The 17714-nt window shown below is 42.8% G+C and overlaps 1 protein-coding gene across 1 annotated transcript in view; it reads left to right on the plus strand.

The window, feature by feature from the left end:
* ITPR2 (inositol 1,4,5-trisphosphate receptor type 2) overlaps positions 1-17714 on the plus strand; it is a 611059-nt gene that overhangs the window by 126132 nt on the left and 467213 nt on the right. Inside the window, exon 3 of the mRNA XM_082252924.1 lies at positions 12263-12378. Coding sequence (XP_082109050.1) covers positions 12263-12378 — 116 coding nt within the window. The remainder of the gene's footprint in view (positions 1-12262; positions 12379-17714) is intronic.

The raw sequence follows: 17714 nt of genomic DNA on the forward strand, positions 1-17714 counted from the left end.
TGCAATCTGAACACATGAGGTCAGCCGCTCAGCTCAGGCACCATTCAAAGAAAGCTTGCATTTTCTGAATGAATGCAAAGTGTTCTCCGATTGAAAGAGGTGGAGAGGCATGGTGGTGATGCCACGCTATCCACCTCCCAGCAAAGTGGATTCCTCCATCCATCTCATTTATGTGGATTTAGAAGTTTATTCTGCTCTCCAGCAGTCTTCCTTCATCCACTCACAGCCGTGATCACACTATCGCCCCCCCACACAATGCACAATGCAAGAATAATATCCCACAGACCAGAGTTTTGGGGAGAAGAGGGCAGTGCTGGGACCGGTCAGACTGGGGAATAGGGCACATAACAATGCCTCTACCTCCTAGACAAAAACAGCCTTTCACCCTTGCAGCGGGGAAAGAGGAGCCACTGGAAGGGCCATTGCAACATGGGAGGAGGCAATGCAGGGGCCACAGTAAATTCCCACCCACCAGAATATTAGGTATTAAGATGCATATTTACAAGTTAATGCTTTTTTTTTTTTTTTTTTTTTATGGTGACAGGGTCACTTTAACAAAATTAGGAAACAGACTAAAGTTCCGCTTAAGATTCTTAAAAAAAGTTTGAGGTTATTAATTATTTATTTTTTTTCTTAAAGTTTGAGAAACAAACACAAAATGTTTTCACACACTGTTCAGCCAGGAAAGCACAATTTGCACTCAATATTTGCTGTATAAATGACTGTTATCAAAATTCTTTGAAGATAATCCTGTTAGCCCTTTCAAGTTAATAGTTTATTCAGTTATTAGGCACTTATAATTTGCCTGGATATAAAACATTTACACTGTATTCATTTTAGGTTGAATGTAAGATCATGCCTCCTTCTTTTTTAGAAGAACACGCAATTTGCATTTTATTCCAGTGTACTTTAGAAGTGAGATGTAAAGTGCTCTGCAAGCTCTCCCTGGGCAGCTGCCGCCATTAATGGGTTTATAAATCTTTCAAATAAAATTTTCCTTCCTGTAATCCTGACAACACCTTTGCTGTTTGTCTGGTTTATGAACACTTCTTCTCCTGCTGTAGACTTTTTATCCTTTTTCATAGTTTGCTGTTTAAGCTCTGATAAATGGGGATTCTTGGACCCCCCAAAACACATTGGCTTTTTATTTTACATGATTCCACATATAAAAAACAATTCTCGACCTTCATAGACCATCAATCTTCCTACGAAGATTTACAAACCCAGTTCCCATTATCATTTATGTTGCTATACATTTTGTCAATGGCGGCTGGTTCTCCATGGGTCGGGGGGGGGCAGACGGACCACACCATACCCCCCCCCCCCCGGACCACACCAGCCCGCACACCATACCCCCCCCGGTTGCCGACTCACCCACCCTGGACATGTGGAGGGCAGGCAGCGGCGGCGGTTTTTTAGTCTCCTGCATCCCCTCCCTTCTCCTCCTCCTTGGCCAATGGCATGGCTTCTCTTTTCAGCCAATCGGGAAACTGGTCTCAGGACCCGCTTCCAGATTTGCTGGGAGGAAGATCCGTGTGACAATAGCGAATATTCATTTGCTATTGTCACACAACTGGATGGACTCACCCTTTTTTGAAGCCTATTATGGCGCTTTTCCACTGCATGGAACCGTACCGGCTCGGCACGCTTTTGTGCTTTTCCACTGCGGTACCGCATGGTATAGGGTCGGAACGGTTCGGTACGGTATAGGTTTGCTTTTCCACTGCATGGAACCGAACGGTACGGTACGGTACGGCTCTGAAAAAACAGTATCTACTCGATTGTGGTTCCAACAGGTACCAAACTGGTACCATATCCCACAATCCCTTGCATGCAGTCACTACTAGCCACTGATTGGTCAGAGAATCACACCCACCCCGTTGTTATCCCACCCACTTAACTTTAGTACTACTTTAGTGGAAAAGCAAACCTATACCGTACCGTACCGAACCGTTCCGACACTATACCATGCGGTACCAGCAGTGGAAAAGCAAACCGGGCCAAGCAGGGCCGAGTAGAGCCGAGCCGGTACTAGCCGGTACTTTCAGTGGAAAAGTGCCATTAGAGCCTCTGGGTCTAATCATGTGCTTAAAAAAAAAATAAAAACCCCCATTGGAATCCATGCGTCTGGATTGTGAAATGTAAATTAGGGGGCCGGAGGCATAGATAGGGGGGGCGGTGCCCCTGCGCCCCAATGGACGGGCCGCCACTGCATTTTATTGATTGTAATCGTATAGTAGAACATTTCATGGCATAGATCAGTGCTTCTCAACCTTTTTTTTAGTCAAGGCACACTTTAAAATTCTGCACAATCTCAAGGTACCCCATTCTAGAATGCAAAAAATTAAACTAATAGTTTTACATATCACAGCAGCATCTACACAAATGGCCCACCCAACATTAGAGGGGATTTATTCCTCCACCTTTGCCCATACGCGTGTAAAATAATGACCGGCAACTCATGTTTATGAGTTTTTAGGCACCAGTGTACAAGAGGCCTTACATTTCACCTTACATTACATTTTGTATTAAGCTGTTTCCTTGAGGGCCAGTTCACACCATAGAAACGCAGTCCAGATGCGCTCCAGGTGCTTTTCTGCATGGGTGTTTTTGGTGTGTTTTTGATGCAGTCCAGTGCATTTCCCCCCCCCCCCCCCTTTTTTTCTACTTTTTTTTCTGGAACTGGAACGCACGGAAACTGCAAGCACTGGTGTGAACTGTGCCATTGGAGACCGTATAACCTACTTTCCATGCGTTTTGATGCAGAAAAAAAAATGCACTGGACTGCATGTGGTGTGAACTGGCCCTGACTCAATTTTATAATTTACTTGATGTTTCTGTTTCAGCCTTCTTCTCTGACTGTGCTACCATATTAAAGTGTATAAGCAATATAAAATTAAAGTGTTTCTAATCCCACAACAAGAAAATTAGTCTGTATATCCAGTAAAATATGCTTGTTTTGAGTCACAAAATACAGTTCTTTGGGTAATTGCAAGCATCTTTATCATACAGTGTCTGTTTCCCTATTCAGTCTGACCTATGATACTGATTCTGCACAGAAAAAAAAGGTGTCCGGCAAAGTTCATCACAACATTGCTCAGCGCTGACATAAAAACAAACATTGTATCATTTGGTTCTTTTAGATCAAAGGGATGAACTTCGGTCTGTAACTGAGGTCAGTTTAACTACTTAACAGCTTCCGGACCGCCCGCTGCACATGTACGGTGGCAGGCTGGCCCTCCTGCGGGAGCCGACGTAGCCCTACGTCAGTCGCGCACTTGGTGCTGGGGGGCGCGCTAGGCAGCAGGGATGCCGATGCACGGGGCCAGCAGCCACGATTGCCGTCTGTTCTTCTCTCTGAAATGATCACAGAGCGCCTGTGATCCTTCTATATAGGATTACAGGTCTCTATGTTCATTTCACAAGCCCCTCCCCCTACAGTTAGTCAACACTCCCCTAGGCTCACATTTAACCCTTTGATCACCCACTAGGTCAACCCCTTCCCTGCCAATGTCATAATTACAGTAACAGTGCATATTTTTAGTATAGTAAAACTGTGGTAATAACACTGGTACCCCAAAAGTGTCAAAAATGTCAGTAAGGGGTCCGATCTGTCCGCCGCAATGTCGCAGTCCCGCTAAAAATCGCAGATCGCCGCCATTACTAGTAAAACAATAGAATAAATAAAAATTACATAAATCTTTCCCCTAGTTTGTAGACGTGATAGCTTTTACGCAAACCAATCAAAATACGCTTATTGCAATTTTTTAACCAAAAATATGTAGCAGAATACAAATTGACCTAAAAGGATGAAAGAATTAGATTTTTAAATTTAGATTTTTGGGAATGTTATATAGCAGAATGTGAAAATGTTTTTTTTTTTTTTTTTCAGAATTGTCATTTTTTTTTTTGTTTATAGCGCAAAAAAAAAAATCGCAGAGGTAATCAAATACCACTAAAAGAAAGCTCTATTTGTGGGGAAAAAAGGACATCAATTTTATTTTGTTACAGCATCGCACAACCGCACAATTTTCCGTTAAAGTAACGCAATGCTGAATCGCAAAAAATGGCCTGGTCATTAAGGGAGCAAATCCTTCTGGTCCAGAAGTGCTTAAATGCCAGGTCTCTTTCTGACATTTGTTTCTTACAAGTTTAAATCAGTATTTTTTGCTAGAAACTTACTTAGAACCCCCAAACGTTATATATATATATTTTTTTTTTTAGCAGAGAATTTAATTGGAACTGGAGAGAGTACAGAGAAGGGCAACTAAACTAATTAGGGGATTGGAGGACCTTAATTATGAGGAGCGTTTACAAGCGCTTGATTTATTCTCCCTGGAGAAGAGAAATGCCTAAGAGGGGACATGATAGCAATTTACAATTACCTCAATGGTGATCTCAGCATAGAAAAAAAACGATTCAGTCGCAAGGAAAGTAAGAGGACACGCGGCCATACAATGCGATTAGAGGAGAAGCGCTTTAACCTCAGGCTACGCAAGAGGTTTTTTACAGTAAGGGCAATAAGATTGTGGAACTCTCTTCCACAAATGGTTGTAACTGCGTGGAGTATGGCTACTTTTAAAAGACTCTTGGAAGTACATCTCCAAGATCACAACATTCAGGGGTATGGGAAATGAATACGCCCACACACACTTACACAGGTTGTACTGGATGGACTATTGTCTTTATTCAACCTCAACTACTGTGTAACTATGTTAGGGGTGCTTGGGGGGGGGGGGGGGGGTTCTGTTACACATGGAAGTCTTTTTATCTTAATGCATAGAATGCATTAAGATAAGAAAAACCTCCTGACTTTCCAACTCCTTTTTATTTAATTTTTCATAAAAGCAACATCGGCACATCTTTTGTTTTAAAAACATACACAGAACCAGTTTTATACAATGTTATTGCCTTATCAACTGCTATATGGACATACTAGATAAATGGTATAAAGTGCATGACCAAAAAATTCCATAACTCTCGATTAAAGAGGTTGTAAACCTTCAAAAACAAAATTAAAGAAATAAAAACCCGAAAGACAAAGGCATAATGAGCTAGTATGCATCGCATACTAGCTCATTATGAAAAACTTACCTTAGAACGCAGCCCCTGCAGCAGCGCCCGCACACTGCTGACACGGCTGACATGTTAACCCATCTTCCTTCCGGGTTCGTGTCCTCCGGCCATTTGATGGGCCAGAGCCCTGATGACGTCACTCCCACGCATGCGCATTGGAGCCATCGTTCACAGCACAGGGCTCTGAAGGAACGGCACGAACGGCCTTTCCTTCAGAGTGCATGTGCCAGTGATGTCACTGGCTGCATGCAAAGTAAAAATCTCCTAAACAGTGCATGTTACAGTACCTATAAATAAGCCTTATCATAGGCCTACCTATAGGTACAAGTTACAGAGGAAGCTTTACTTCTTCTTTAAGTGGTAAGAATAGGCAATCCCACTCGACACATATCGAAAGACTGTTATGCTTCTTCAGGAGTGTACAGATATACATATATAAGTACAAAATAAAAAAATCACTGCTGCCACCCTAGAACTCACAGTAGGGGTTGGGAGTTTTGTAGATAGACCTTAGTGCCTCTGGTAGGAATGGATGGTCTCAGCTGTAGGAATCGAGGAAAAAGTGGGTATGGCCAAATGGTTAACAGTGGGAGAGACTTAAGGAGCGTGATTAAACAAAACCAGGGCTTTCTTGTACCTAGAAAATATGCTTTGATTGTTGTGCCACAAGCAAGAGTCTCACAGACACACATAAACCTCAGCACATTACATATGACATTGTGCACACTGATAATAGACATAGAACTAGCACTTTGTTTAAGCCTACCTTAAAGATGAACTTCATTAAAATATTTTGGGGCTTCTTAGAAACCAACAACTGTTGAGACAATGAACAAGTTGTTCCAACACTGGGCTCCAGAATTCAGCTTTGATTTGCGGGACACTGGGATTTGGTTGAAATCTTAGGATGGTCCCACTGAATCCAGCGTGTTGGGGAGGTATGCCTGTAGCAGTAAAAACATGACAGGAATTGTAATCCTTTCCCACTCCCCACAAATCCAAAACTAGTAAAAAGGTTTTGAGCTGGACATGCATTTAACATATGCTACTGTATCCCTATAGAATGTAACATCAAGCACAACTAGAATTCAGGAAAGAGGGTTTAAGTTTAATAACTGCACAATAAAACTCATTACCTGGCAATACTATTTATAGTAAATTCACTTACAACGTCGGCAAAACCACAAAGTCAAATCAAGGTGACCGGCCTTGGGAACAGGTGAAACAAAACAAAGAACAAACAAGCCATCATAAAGCAGCAATTGTTTAAAGAGTACCGGTGCCAGTGGTTAGTAGATGAATTCATACACTGTGCACCATTTAGACACAGGCATTCAAATGATGTACAGCAAAGGAGCTCAACCTTTTGAAGAGCGAGTGTCACTTAAGTGATTGGGTGACTAGTCGTGAGCCACTATGAACTATGGGGTTTTACTGCCCCCTTAACTGCAGATGTAAATAACTCCTACTTTCCTGAGCCCCCTATAAGGCTGCTTTCACATTGATGTGCTGCGGATTACCCGCACTGCTGGTGCACCTGACGCTTTCCTGCGGGTTAGCTGCATTTTGACTTCTATTACATCCTGCACGTGTGGTGCACTTTCTGAAAGTGCACCAAAACTTCTGCATTCAGGAGCTTTGGTGAACTTTTAGAAAGCGCACCAAACCCACAGAATATAATAGAAGTCTATGGCTCAGTGCAACTAACCCGCAGCAGGGAAGCTGCAGGTATACTGCGCTGCACCTGCGGATCAGTGTAAAAGTAGCCTAATAACCCTATTTTTTAAGTGCTGACATTCCTTTTGCAAAAGTGCAGTGTATGTTATGTTTAATACACTGACCTTCTTTTCCTCTTCCAGGTTCTGCTGGCATCGCTCGCCGGGCTGCTAAAAAGGAGTCAGTGCTACAGAGGAAGCATCAGCTTATTCGGCTCCTGCTCCCTCTGCGGCTGCCTGCTTCCTTTGCTGCTGGTGCCGGCTCCATTCACTCTAATGCTCTGGGATGGCGGGTCATCAACCCATTGATCGCGAATTGGGTTTAGGCGACCCACCATCCCAGATCATGGGTATGCGCTTCCCTGGTTTGAGGTCGTGGGCCACGAGGCCAGTGAGCCACGGATTGAGCACCCCTGATATACAGCATATCATGTTGAATATACTTTGAATATTTGTGGAAAGGGAATAAATAAAGGAAGATAGCAGGGCTCCCTAGGAAACATATGTATGTAAGTCTGCAAAGATAGAGTGTAACTTGTTGAAGTAGATCAAAACCCAATTAAACAAAGTCCCATATAAACTTTAATCACTTGAGCACCAGCCTGTATTACCCCTTCATTACTGGGCCATTTTCCAGTTTTTAGGGCTGTGAAAGTTTCACTGACAAGTATTCTGTCATGCAAAAATGATTTCACAGTACTAATAGAGGCATCCTATTGCATTGTCTCTACCAAGTAAAAAAACTATAATTAATTCCTCCTTTATTAAATGATATTGTAACTGTACGGTCTGCCCTCGCGTTGTAAAGCGATACGCAAACTGTTGGCGCTGCAAAAATCCTGTATGATAAAATTAATAATAGTAATTACTCTAGTAAAAGTGGATATGTTATCCTCCTACTTTTCCACTATGTTCTGAACACTCGAAAACATCTTTCTAAAACCTAGTACACAGAGGCAGAATGTTGGGCGGCATCGGCTGGTTCAATAGAAACTGGGTGACATTCGGCATGTGTACGGCAGCCAGTCCGACAAAAGCCGGCTGTTCAGTCGAAGGGTCATGACCGATAAAGGTCTGCTGACTGGCTCCCAATCCGCGCTCTCAACCAATGGCGGTCTCCCTGTCAAGACAACATAGCACAGCTGGAGAGATTGTTAGTACAGTGGTTCTGACCTGAGCTCTCAGTTTTCTTTTTTTTTTTTTTCAACCCAGCGGGTTGAAAAAACTAGTAGTGTGTTTAAGGCATAACTCCCTTTGTGTATACTGAAATCAGTGTCATAAACCTTTGTTCTTTGTTCTATGGGCGTACATATGTTCAAGCCTTTCCAGATGAATTTACTATATGTAACTTAGTCGAACATATGGCACTGCAATATTTCTTTCAAAAAAACAAATACGATTTGAAATCAAAAGAAAAAAAACAGTTTCCCTTACTTTCTGTTAAAATAACAATTCCAGGACAGTACAACCCTCCTTAAATTACCCCTTTTTTTAAATTGGAAAGAAGATACAATATGGTGATCAGATTTTTTGCCAAAAAACATGTCAGAAACATACTGGTACTGAGGGCGGTGAATAAATGCAATAGATGTACAGTGCCCAGAGGAAGGAAGAAGTGATGAGTTTAAGCCGGCCATACAAGGACCAAAATTTGGCCGGTTCAGCAGAGACTGGCCAAATTTCAAAATACACCGAACAAAAGTATAAACACAACACTGTTGCTTTTGCCCCCCTTTTTCGTGAGCTGAACTCAAAAATCTAAGACTTTTTATATGTACACAAAAGATCCATTTCTCTCAAATATTGTTCACAAATCTGGCTAAATCTGTGTTAGTGAGCACTTCTCCTTTGCAGAGATAATCCATCCACATCACAGGCATGGCATATCAAGATGCTGATTAGACAGCATGATTATTGCACAAGTGTGCCTTAGGCTGGCCACAATAAAAGGCCACTCTAAAATGTGCAGTTTTATCACACAGCACAATGCCACAGATGTCACAAGTTTTGAGGGAGCGTGCAATTGGTATGCTGACTGCAGGAATGTCCACCAGAGCTGATCCAAATCCAAACCTTCCTTGCACTGTGCATGGGTCTGATTGCTCCTCCTGTGTTGGCTGTAGGAAGGTTTGGATTTGGATTCCTGCAGGTGAGAAGGCCAGGCTCTGCGGTCACATTGTGTGCCGATCACTCACTGTCCAGCCCAGGTGTGTACATAGCGCCCCCCTCAGGAAACTGCAAAGTGTGTGCCGCCTCTGAAACTTGTAGTCCTCCAACCTCACCCAATCCATCTTTTCTGCACAACTTTATTGTCAGCTGGACCCTGTGATTGATGCTTCCTTTGGGAAATACAAGTTTCTACTTCAATCAGTTGGAATCTGGAGCATATGGAATTGGTGGATTGATACTTATTTCTGGCTATACCTTATTACCCATCTGGTAAGCAGTTTGTGGATTGGGGTGGCGGTCATCGCTTCTGTGTGGAGTTGGCATCCATCTTTATCACCCATCATTTTCCCTCACCGGCTATTATATATTTTCTGTCTGGTAAGCAGATGGCACTATTGGTGGTGGCACTGCCCTTTTGGAGAAAGTTGGGTGTCCTTATACACTTTATTGGCGATTTTATTATGTCCATCTGGTAAGCAGATTGCACAACTGGTGGTGGTCACTGCACTTTCGGTGTTTTTCATTCAATTGGAAAATATATTTTTAATTCTAATTTTACCATTTAGAGGAACATTCCTTGTTCATTATATTTAGTTCATCACATATCAGTTTTATGCTATGGGATTCTATACCATTTTTCTTTCTATGTGCGTGGTCTAATGTCTGCTGAGTCATCTTATGCTACAAGACCTGAAACACAGCGGAATCTGATCTGGTTGTAGGATATCCCTCTGGAGCTCTTGGGTGCCAAACCCTTATATTGGGCGCAAAGTTTGAAGCACTCTGGTAAGCAGTCTGCACTACTAGTGGATGTTCACCCATACCTAGTGGACTTTATGAACACCTAATCCAATTTTTTGGAGTTTATTCAGAGACTTAAGGACTTTTTGGGATTTTCTGTATTTCTATATATGTGGTATTGTGTGGTTATAGCACTTTTTCACTAAGTAGCGCGGCTTGTTTTTAGTATTATTATTTTGGGTGTTTGCCCCACTTGAAGCTGCTGCTTCTTCATTTATTTGCTTAGCGCGGTTAATTCCCCCCTACCTTCGTTAAGGTGAAAAGCCATGAGACTTTACAATACCGGTACCTTTAAGAGTACAGCACCATAGGCAGAGAGCACAGGAAGTTATCGGCTCGGCTGATACAATTTCTGGCAGGATTAACAGTTTTGCACCTATGAAACAGATAGAACAAAACACTTTCAATTGTATATTTAACAGACCAGAAGCAAGGAGCAGATAAGAGACATTTATTCTTAGGATTTACATACACTTTAAATCTATGAATCCCCTGCTATATGGAGCAGTATATACTCACCTATAAGGCGACCCATTGCTTCTACCTCTGCTCTGCACCAGTGCTGCAAGCTTAGAAAACGGGTGTCGGATGCCTGTGTCCCTCATAGTGGTTCCATCTTCCACCCCTTTACATTACAGGACTAAGGTTCTTTTTCTTTTCCACCCTATCCAAAGTTAAAAAAAAGAAGCAAATTGTTTGGCTGGATAAAGATTTTTGTTTCTGTGTAAGAACATCATTTGGCTTGTTACAGTGGGTCATCATTGCAATAATTTAACTGTAGGATGGTTTATATCACAGCTAAGGAAAATGCTGGTAATGTATAACAGAGGCCGGGGTTCCTTTGATGTGACATGGGAATAGAGCAGCTGAAGGAGCTGATTAGATGCAGTTTATGTACAGAGTACAGCAAATAACATAATAAGCCACCCGTCAGGAAATAACTTTCACATTGATGTTCAACATGTTAATCTGCTCATGGGTTGCCCAAAAGCAGGATGCGACCCTCACAAAGTCATTGTTTGACCTTCCCATACTTTCCAGGATCTCTGAAAACTCCCTTGGCTAATACAAGGGCCCTTCTTCTATTTCATCTAATTAGACATCTTGAGCATCACTGAACATGTTCCAATATGTTATAAAGTAGCTTCTAATGGGGTGACGGGTCTTCTTTATAGAAGTAGGTAAATGGGAGCTTGAGATGGACTCACAGTTGTTTTGGAATGTGTCCTGATCGATGATTAGTGTTGGGGGCTCCTAGGTGAGGCCCAACTATTGGGTTTTGGTGCTTGTGTGTCGGAGCCCAGGGTTGAGTGTCAGTAAGTCACACTAAGCTGTATTGTGCATGTTGGCTTTGTTTGGAAAAAGAGATTAGCACTAGGAGTATAATCATGTGGAGCTTTAATAAAGTACCATGCCTACAGGCTAAATCCCCAGATGCTCTTAGTTCATAGGATTATTTTTGTCAGTTGATGGTTAATGTACAGAAGCATGTTAAGGGAAAAGAAAACTATAATGGTTGTGGGTATTTTTAAACTGGTGTTTTACTTGTTCTTTACTACACAATCTGCGTTATCAAAAAAACATGTAATGGAAGATAAAGGATTCACCAAGCACTGGGAGGAATCAAAAAAAATCAGCACAGCAGAATGTGCAAATCTTGAGGCTGGCTGTGTCTTATTGGATTTTTTGACCCATATTGCCTGTTAAGGAGGAGTCAATCAGCCATTCAGATACAGCCCGTTAGCTGGCATTTTCAGAAAAACAGTCAGCAGTGACACCTTACTTATTTTCTATAAGTAACTTGGTAATCAGGGAAATTGATATGGTGATGATGTTAGTATTTTCACTGGTTTGTGTGTTCTCACTCCACTCCAAATCTCATTTTTCTTCTGTATATAACCCCCATCCTTGGTAAAAGTGTCATTACGACAGAAATTGAGAGAAAATTTTGATCCTAAATTCAAAGCAAGGCTCCTCCCTTCCCCCTACGAAGCCTCACACCATTGTATTCTCTTATTTATATCTTCTATCTTTTGAAGCCATCGGGTTGGTCATGTGGCATGCAGGGTCCTCTCCCCCTTTCATATCTTCTACTGGTGGCAATGATGCCCCTTCCTGCATCGTTACAATGTGAGTGCAAAGCTCCATGGTGACACCCTAGACTTACAGTATATCCTCTGCCTTCCTAGTTAAATGACACTGGGCATCATTTAACCCAGAAGACTGAGGACATCTTGTTGCGGAGAAAAAGGTATTGCAAGGGAAAGTACCGGAGAGGACATGAATATCACAGCCAGAGCTGCTTATTTACCTAAAACACTGGCTCAGGCTCTCTTTTTAAAGCAGCCTTGAGTTAGAGTTTCACGTTTCTCTATTCTATTCAAAGCTAAAAAGAAATTGGCTGGAGTTAGGCATTATTCTATAGCCTGAGGTCCTCTCTCTCTCATTTGTAGCTGTTTCATTAGAAGCTGATTATATTTACTTTTAATCTTTTCTTGCAGACTGTCTGTTCAAGGTGTGTCCTATGAGCAGGTACTCCGCTCAGAAGCAATTTTGGAAAGCTAAACAGGCAAAACAAGGGAACAACACAGAAGCCGCTCTTCTAAAGAAACTTCAGGTGAGTCGCTGAATTTTTTCAAGATTTAAAGCTTTTTTTTTTTTACCTGAATTTTTATTAGAAAGTTTTAGATTATTATTTATTTATTTTTATTTTAATATTTTAATATCCTTTTATTAGTTTCATTCCAAACACAGCCAACAACAAAAAAGAAAATAAAAAAAAACAAAACAAAAAAAACATTACATAACATATCATTAGATTACAAAACAATACCCAACACATATATATATATATATATATATATATATATATATATATATATATATATATATATATATATATATATATGACCAACGATATGGTGTTCCCAACGTATACATATTACATCACTTTTTCCCATACCCTGAAAATGAATACCCCCCCCCCCCCCCGATCAATTTAAAAACAGACTACCCATAGCACCCCCATAGCCCCCCCCCCTCCTCATACCTTGAATTTTAATAGAAATTTATAAATATATTTAATAGTGATTAAGAGGTGTATCTCCAATAATACACCGTTCTACCAACTAACCTGTGTATTAATGTAGGGGGGAAAAAACACACATTTTCCAATACCTTAAGTTAGTAAATTATTATATATTAATTAGTGATCAATTAGTAGGTATAACTCAGAAGAAAAAAAACGACACCATTCACAAAAATAAATAAGTAAAAAATGGGGGTGGGGGAGGAAGAAAGGGAGGGAGGGAAAAGGGCAGGAAGGGGGGAGGATAGCATGGGTACCAAAAACAGCAAGGACAGTGAGACTTAATCTTAATCTCTTATTTTCACCTAAATGTCCTCTTCTTCCAAAAGTCTCCTCTCCCCAGAGGGATACTCATTGCCCATATACCTCATATATGTTATGGTCTGTTTAAACTAAAACCGACTTCCCAAAATCCCATAAAATCTCATTCCAGCATAATTTTGCAGACATATTAGTTCTTTCATAAGTCTTACTCTATCTACTTCCCTAAGTCATTCCTGTACAGTCGGTATTTTCCTTTGCTTCCAATATTTCGGAATTAGTACTTTTGCTGTATTTAACAAGTATGGGATGATGGTTGTCCTATATTTCCTCTTAGGTTCATCTGTAGCATGGAATTGGTTAATTGGATAATTATGCTCAGCACTTCCTCCCAATATGATTGAATCAAAGGACATCTCCACCATATTCTTGAGTTCCCTCACCCCCACACTCCCTCCAACATAAAAGTGATAGATCCAGATAAATCCTATGTAATTTTCATGGTACATAATACCGCTTCATTAGAAATTTATAATTCAATTCCTTTATCCTTGTATCCATTGAGGTGGAATGTACCAGATCTATAACCTGATATTTCAATTCTTCTAATAATGGTTGGTTCAGTTCATGTTCCTAGCCTCTCAATAAACCTACTGGACCAGGATCTAATTGGGAAACCAGCATCTTACATATACTTGAGATCCCCTGTTTGTTATTTCCCTCCCGGTCCACAAGTTTCTCCAAAGGGCTGAGCTTATGAACCGAACGCAATGGCTTAGGGAGATTCTCCACAAAATGTTAAGTTGTCTATATCTCCAAGAATCCCAAGGTAAGATCCCATATCTATTTCTAAGTTCTTGGAGAGTACAAAGGACATTCTCATTCAGGACGTCCTTCAATCTTAGACAATCTGCCAAGGTCCATTTCAGAAACGACTTATTCTCCTTATCTGTAGGAAAATAGTTTCAACCCGATAGGGGCATTAGGGGTTGTCATATTGCCATTGCACATTTTTAAATAACTTATCCCAAGATCTCAAAGTCTCCATTGTAATTACAGCCAAATCCTTTGCCAGACCTGTATTGCCTCGGGAAGCCAGATTTTCTGGCCTAAAACTGAATTATTCATATTTTCTTCCACCTGCACCCACTTCTTCTGAGAGGAACCATGTACCCAGTCTACTGTTCTCTGCAGTACCGGAGCTTCATGGTACCTCTCAAAATCTTATATGATGATAGATGATAAAATGCAGTAAGGTAAGAAACCTTCATCATTACAAACACTTTACACTACATTAGTACAAAATAGAGATCGACTGATTATCGGCAACACAGATATATCGGGGGCCCATATGCACTTTCCCTGATATATCGGAATCGGCCTGTTGATTTGCCGATATTTTCGTGACGCCATCGCGTATGTTGCGCCACGTGCCTCCGCGCACTGGACAGCTTTTAGGCTGCCTCCCTCTGCCCCCCAATTCCTTACAGTGTCTTTTACCCGCCGCTGCTGGCGGTCGGTCGGGAGAGTCGGGAGTTCTTCTACATCTAGTGAGTGCAGTGACCATGGTCTGACACTCGTTCTGTATTCTGTTCTGTGATAATTGATAACAGTGACCAACAAAAACCACTCTCTCTGACACACGTTCTGTATCTGTTCTGTTCTCTTCTGTAACACAGCTGCCGTGGCCACCCACAGCTGCCCGGTGCCAGCCAGCAACCCAGTCCCACACAGTCCACAGTGTAGTGTACCAGCCAGCCACAGGCCCTGCCTGAGTCCTCCTCCTGACTGTACCCGCTCTCCAGCTACAGGCCCTTGGCCTGTACGTGCCAGGCCAGCCACCACACAGGGTGCCAGCCAGCCAGCCACAAAAGGGTGCCTGCCAGCCAGCCAGGCAGCCACAAAAGGGTGCAAGCCAGGCACCAAAGCTTGATGACAACCAGCCACCCACCCGGTGCCAGCCACCCACCCACCCACCCACCCACCAACCACAGAGTGCAAGCCTGCCAGCCACCCACCACAGGGTGCAAGCCAGCCACCCACTCACCACATAGGGTGCCGGCCAGCGACCCACCACAGGGTGCCAGCCAGACAGCCACTACAGGGTGCCAGCCAGACAGCCACCCACCACAGGGTGCAAGCCAGCCACCCACCCACCACACAGGGTGCCAGCCAGCCATCCACCACAGGGTGCCAGCCAGACAGCCAATACAGGGTGCCAGCCAGACAGCCACCCACCACAGGGTGCCAGCCAGCCACCCACCCACCACACGGTGCCTGCCAGCCAGACAGCCACCCACAACAGGGTGCCAGCCACCACAGGGTGCCAGCCAGCCACCACAGGGTGCCAGGCAGCCAGCCAGCCACCACAGGGTGCCAGCCAGCCACCCACCACAGGGTGCCAGCCACCCACCACACAGTGCCTGCCAGCCAGCCAGACAGCCTCCCACAACAGGGTGCCAGCCAGCCACCTCAGGATGCCAGCCAGCCAGCCACCCACCAACCACAGGGTGCCAGCCACCCACCACAGGGTGCCAGCCACCCACCACACAGTGCCTGCCAGACAGCCACAACAGAGTGCCAGCCAGTCACCCCAGGGTGCCAGCCAACCATTTTGTGTAAGCCTAAATTAGTGTCTGACTCTTTCTTGTTTCAATGGAGATGGATGAAGATAGAAAAATTAAAAGTGTGGTCTGGGACTATTTCTCTTCTCCATCGCCAGGAAAATCAGTAGCACTGTGCAACACATGCAAAAACAATGTGAGCATGGGTTCAATAACTGCAATAACCAAAAAAAAAACAAAATGAATCATAAGGTGAATCATCCCTATCCCTGGCAACAATAACAGATATGTTTCAGGAAAAAAAACAGGTGGCAAAAATCAGATGGAAGATCCCAACTGCTGGACAGAGTAATCACTGAGATGATGGTCACTGATAACCAGCCATTTACAATAGTGTCTGACTCTGGATTTAATTTGATGTCCGTAGTTGAGCCAAGGTACACACTGAAGAGTGACAAGTTTTATCACACTGAAATGCTGCAAAAGATTCACCAAAAGGTTGTTGACAAAGTTAAGACTATGCTGCAACCAGAGAATGCTGGCAACTCACTCTTATTCATGACGGACTGCTGGTCAGGACAAACAGAATCACTAATGAGTCTTACATGCCACTACATTGACAGCGGATGGACCAGAAGGCATTTGGTGTTGAATTCCAAAGGGATGCAAGGATCCCACACTGGGGAGTACATTAAAGAAAAGTTTCTAGGCATGCTAGAAGAATGGGGAATCAGCAAAGACTGAGTGATGCTTGTGCTGCGAGCCACTGGAGCGAACATGGTTAAAGGTATGAGACTTGCTGAAGTGTCAGACCTCAGTTGCATGGCACACACCCTCCAACTGGTGGTAAATGATGGTCTGTCACACCAAAAAGCTTTGCTGGACATCATTACCATGCTGAAGAAGTGCGCAGGCCATTTCCACCATTCTGTTCTTGCCAAGCAGCGAGTGAGGTGCATTCAGGAAGACCTTGGCCTACCCAAAAACAACCTGATTCAGGCTGTTCCAACACAATGGAACTCAATGCTACACATGTTACAGAGGATGTTGGAGCAGAAGCGAGCTCTCACCATATATTCTGGTGAATATGGACTTGGAGGACATTCTTGCCCTACTGCAAATCAGTTGGGACATAGTAGCCAACATTATAGAGACACTCGTACCCAATGAGGAAGTGACACTGGAGGTGAGTCATTATGACTCATCTGTTTCCACTGTGATCCCATGTGTGAGTCCTGAAGATGCTTCTTCAACAGAATGAAGGACCCAACACACGTAGCATCAAAGCATGCTGGCCATGAGGGACAGCCTCGCCAAAAGGTTTGAGGACAATAAAACTGTTGTGCTTGCATGTCTGTTGGATCCTCGATACAAGAACCATCCTTTCTCTTCTAATGATGTATTGGTCAAGGCAAAGCAATGGCTAACAGAAGATATTCAACAGCAGGTGCAGGAGGTTCCTCCTGACAAAAAGAAAAGTCAAGGACAAGAAGAGAAGGTTTCTTATGTGGAAGAGCAGGATGCAGGAGAAAAATGTCCCAAAAGACAATTGACAGAAGAGAAAATTAATTGTGGTCAAATAGATGCAATGTTCAGCGTTTTATTGGGGCCTCATGCAGAGGATTCATCACAATCGGCAATAATGAGCCTGGATGATGAACTTCATCTCTATTTGAAGGAACCAGTAGTTGACAGAAGAAGTGATCCTCTTCAGTGGTGGAAAGAAAATGAGGCACGCTACAAAAGACTTGCTTCTCATGCTAGAAGATACCTTTCTGCCCTCCTTCCTCAGTACCAAGTGAGTGTGTTTTTGGTGAAGTGGCAGCAATTTATGAAAAGAAAAGAAGCCGTTTAACTGGTGAACATGCTGAAATGTTATGCTTTCTGCACTATAATATTATTCTACTTAACTAGGAGTATTGATTTGAAAGTGTAGCTAGTCTATAGTAGTATCTGTCCACCAGTCCACCGAGTCTGTCCAATCCACTGTCTAGCTTGTGTCTATCTATTATTTTCTAACAGTTTTGCACTGACTGCGCT

The sequence above is a fragment of the Pelophylax lessonae genome (assembly GCF_965119305.1).
Source record: "Pelophylax lessonae genome assembly, chromosome: 4".
NCBI lineage: Eukaryota > Metazoa > Chordata > Amphibia > Anura > Ranidae > Pelophylax > Pelophylax lessonae.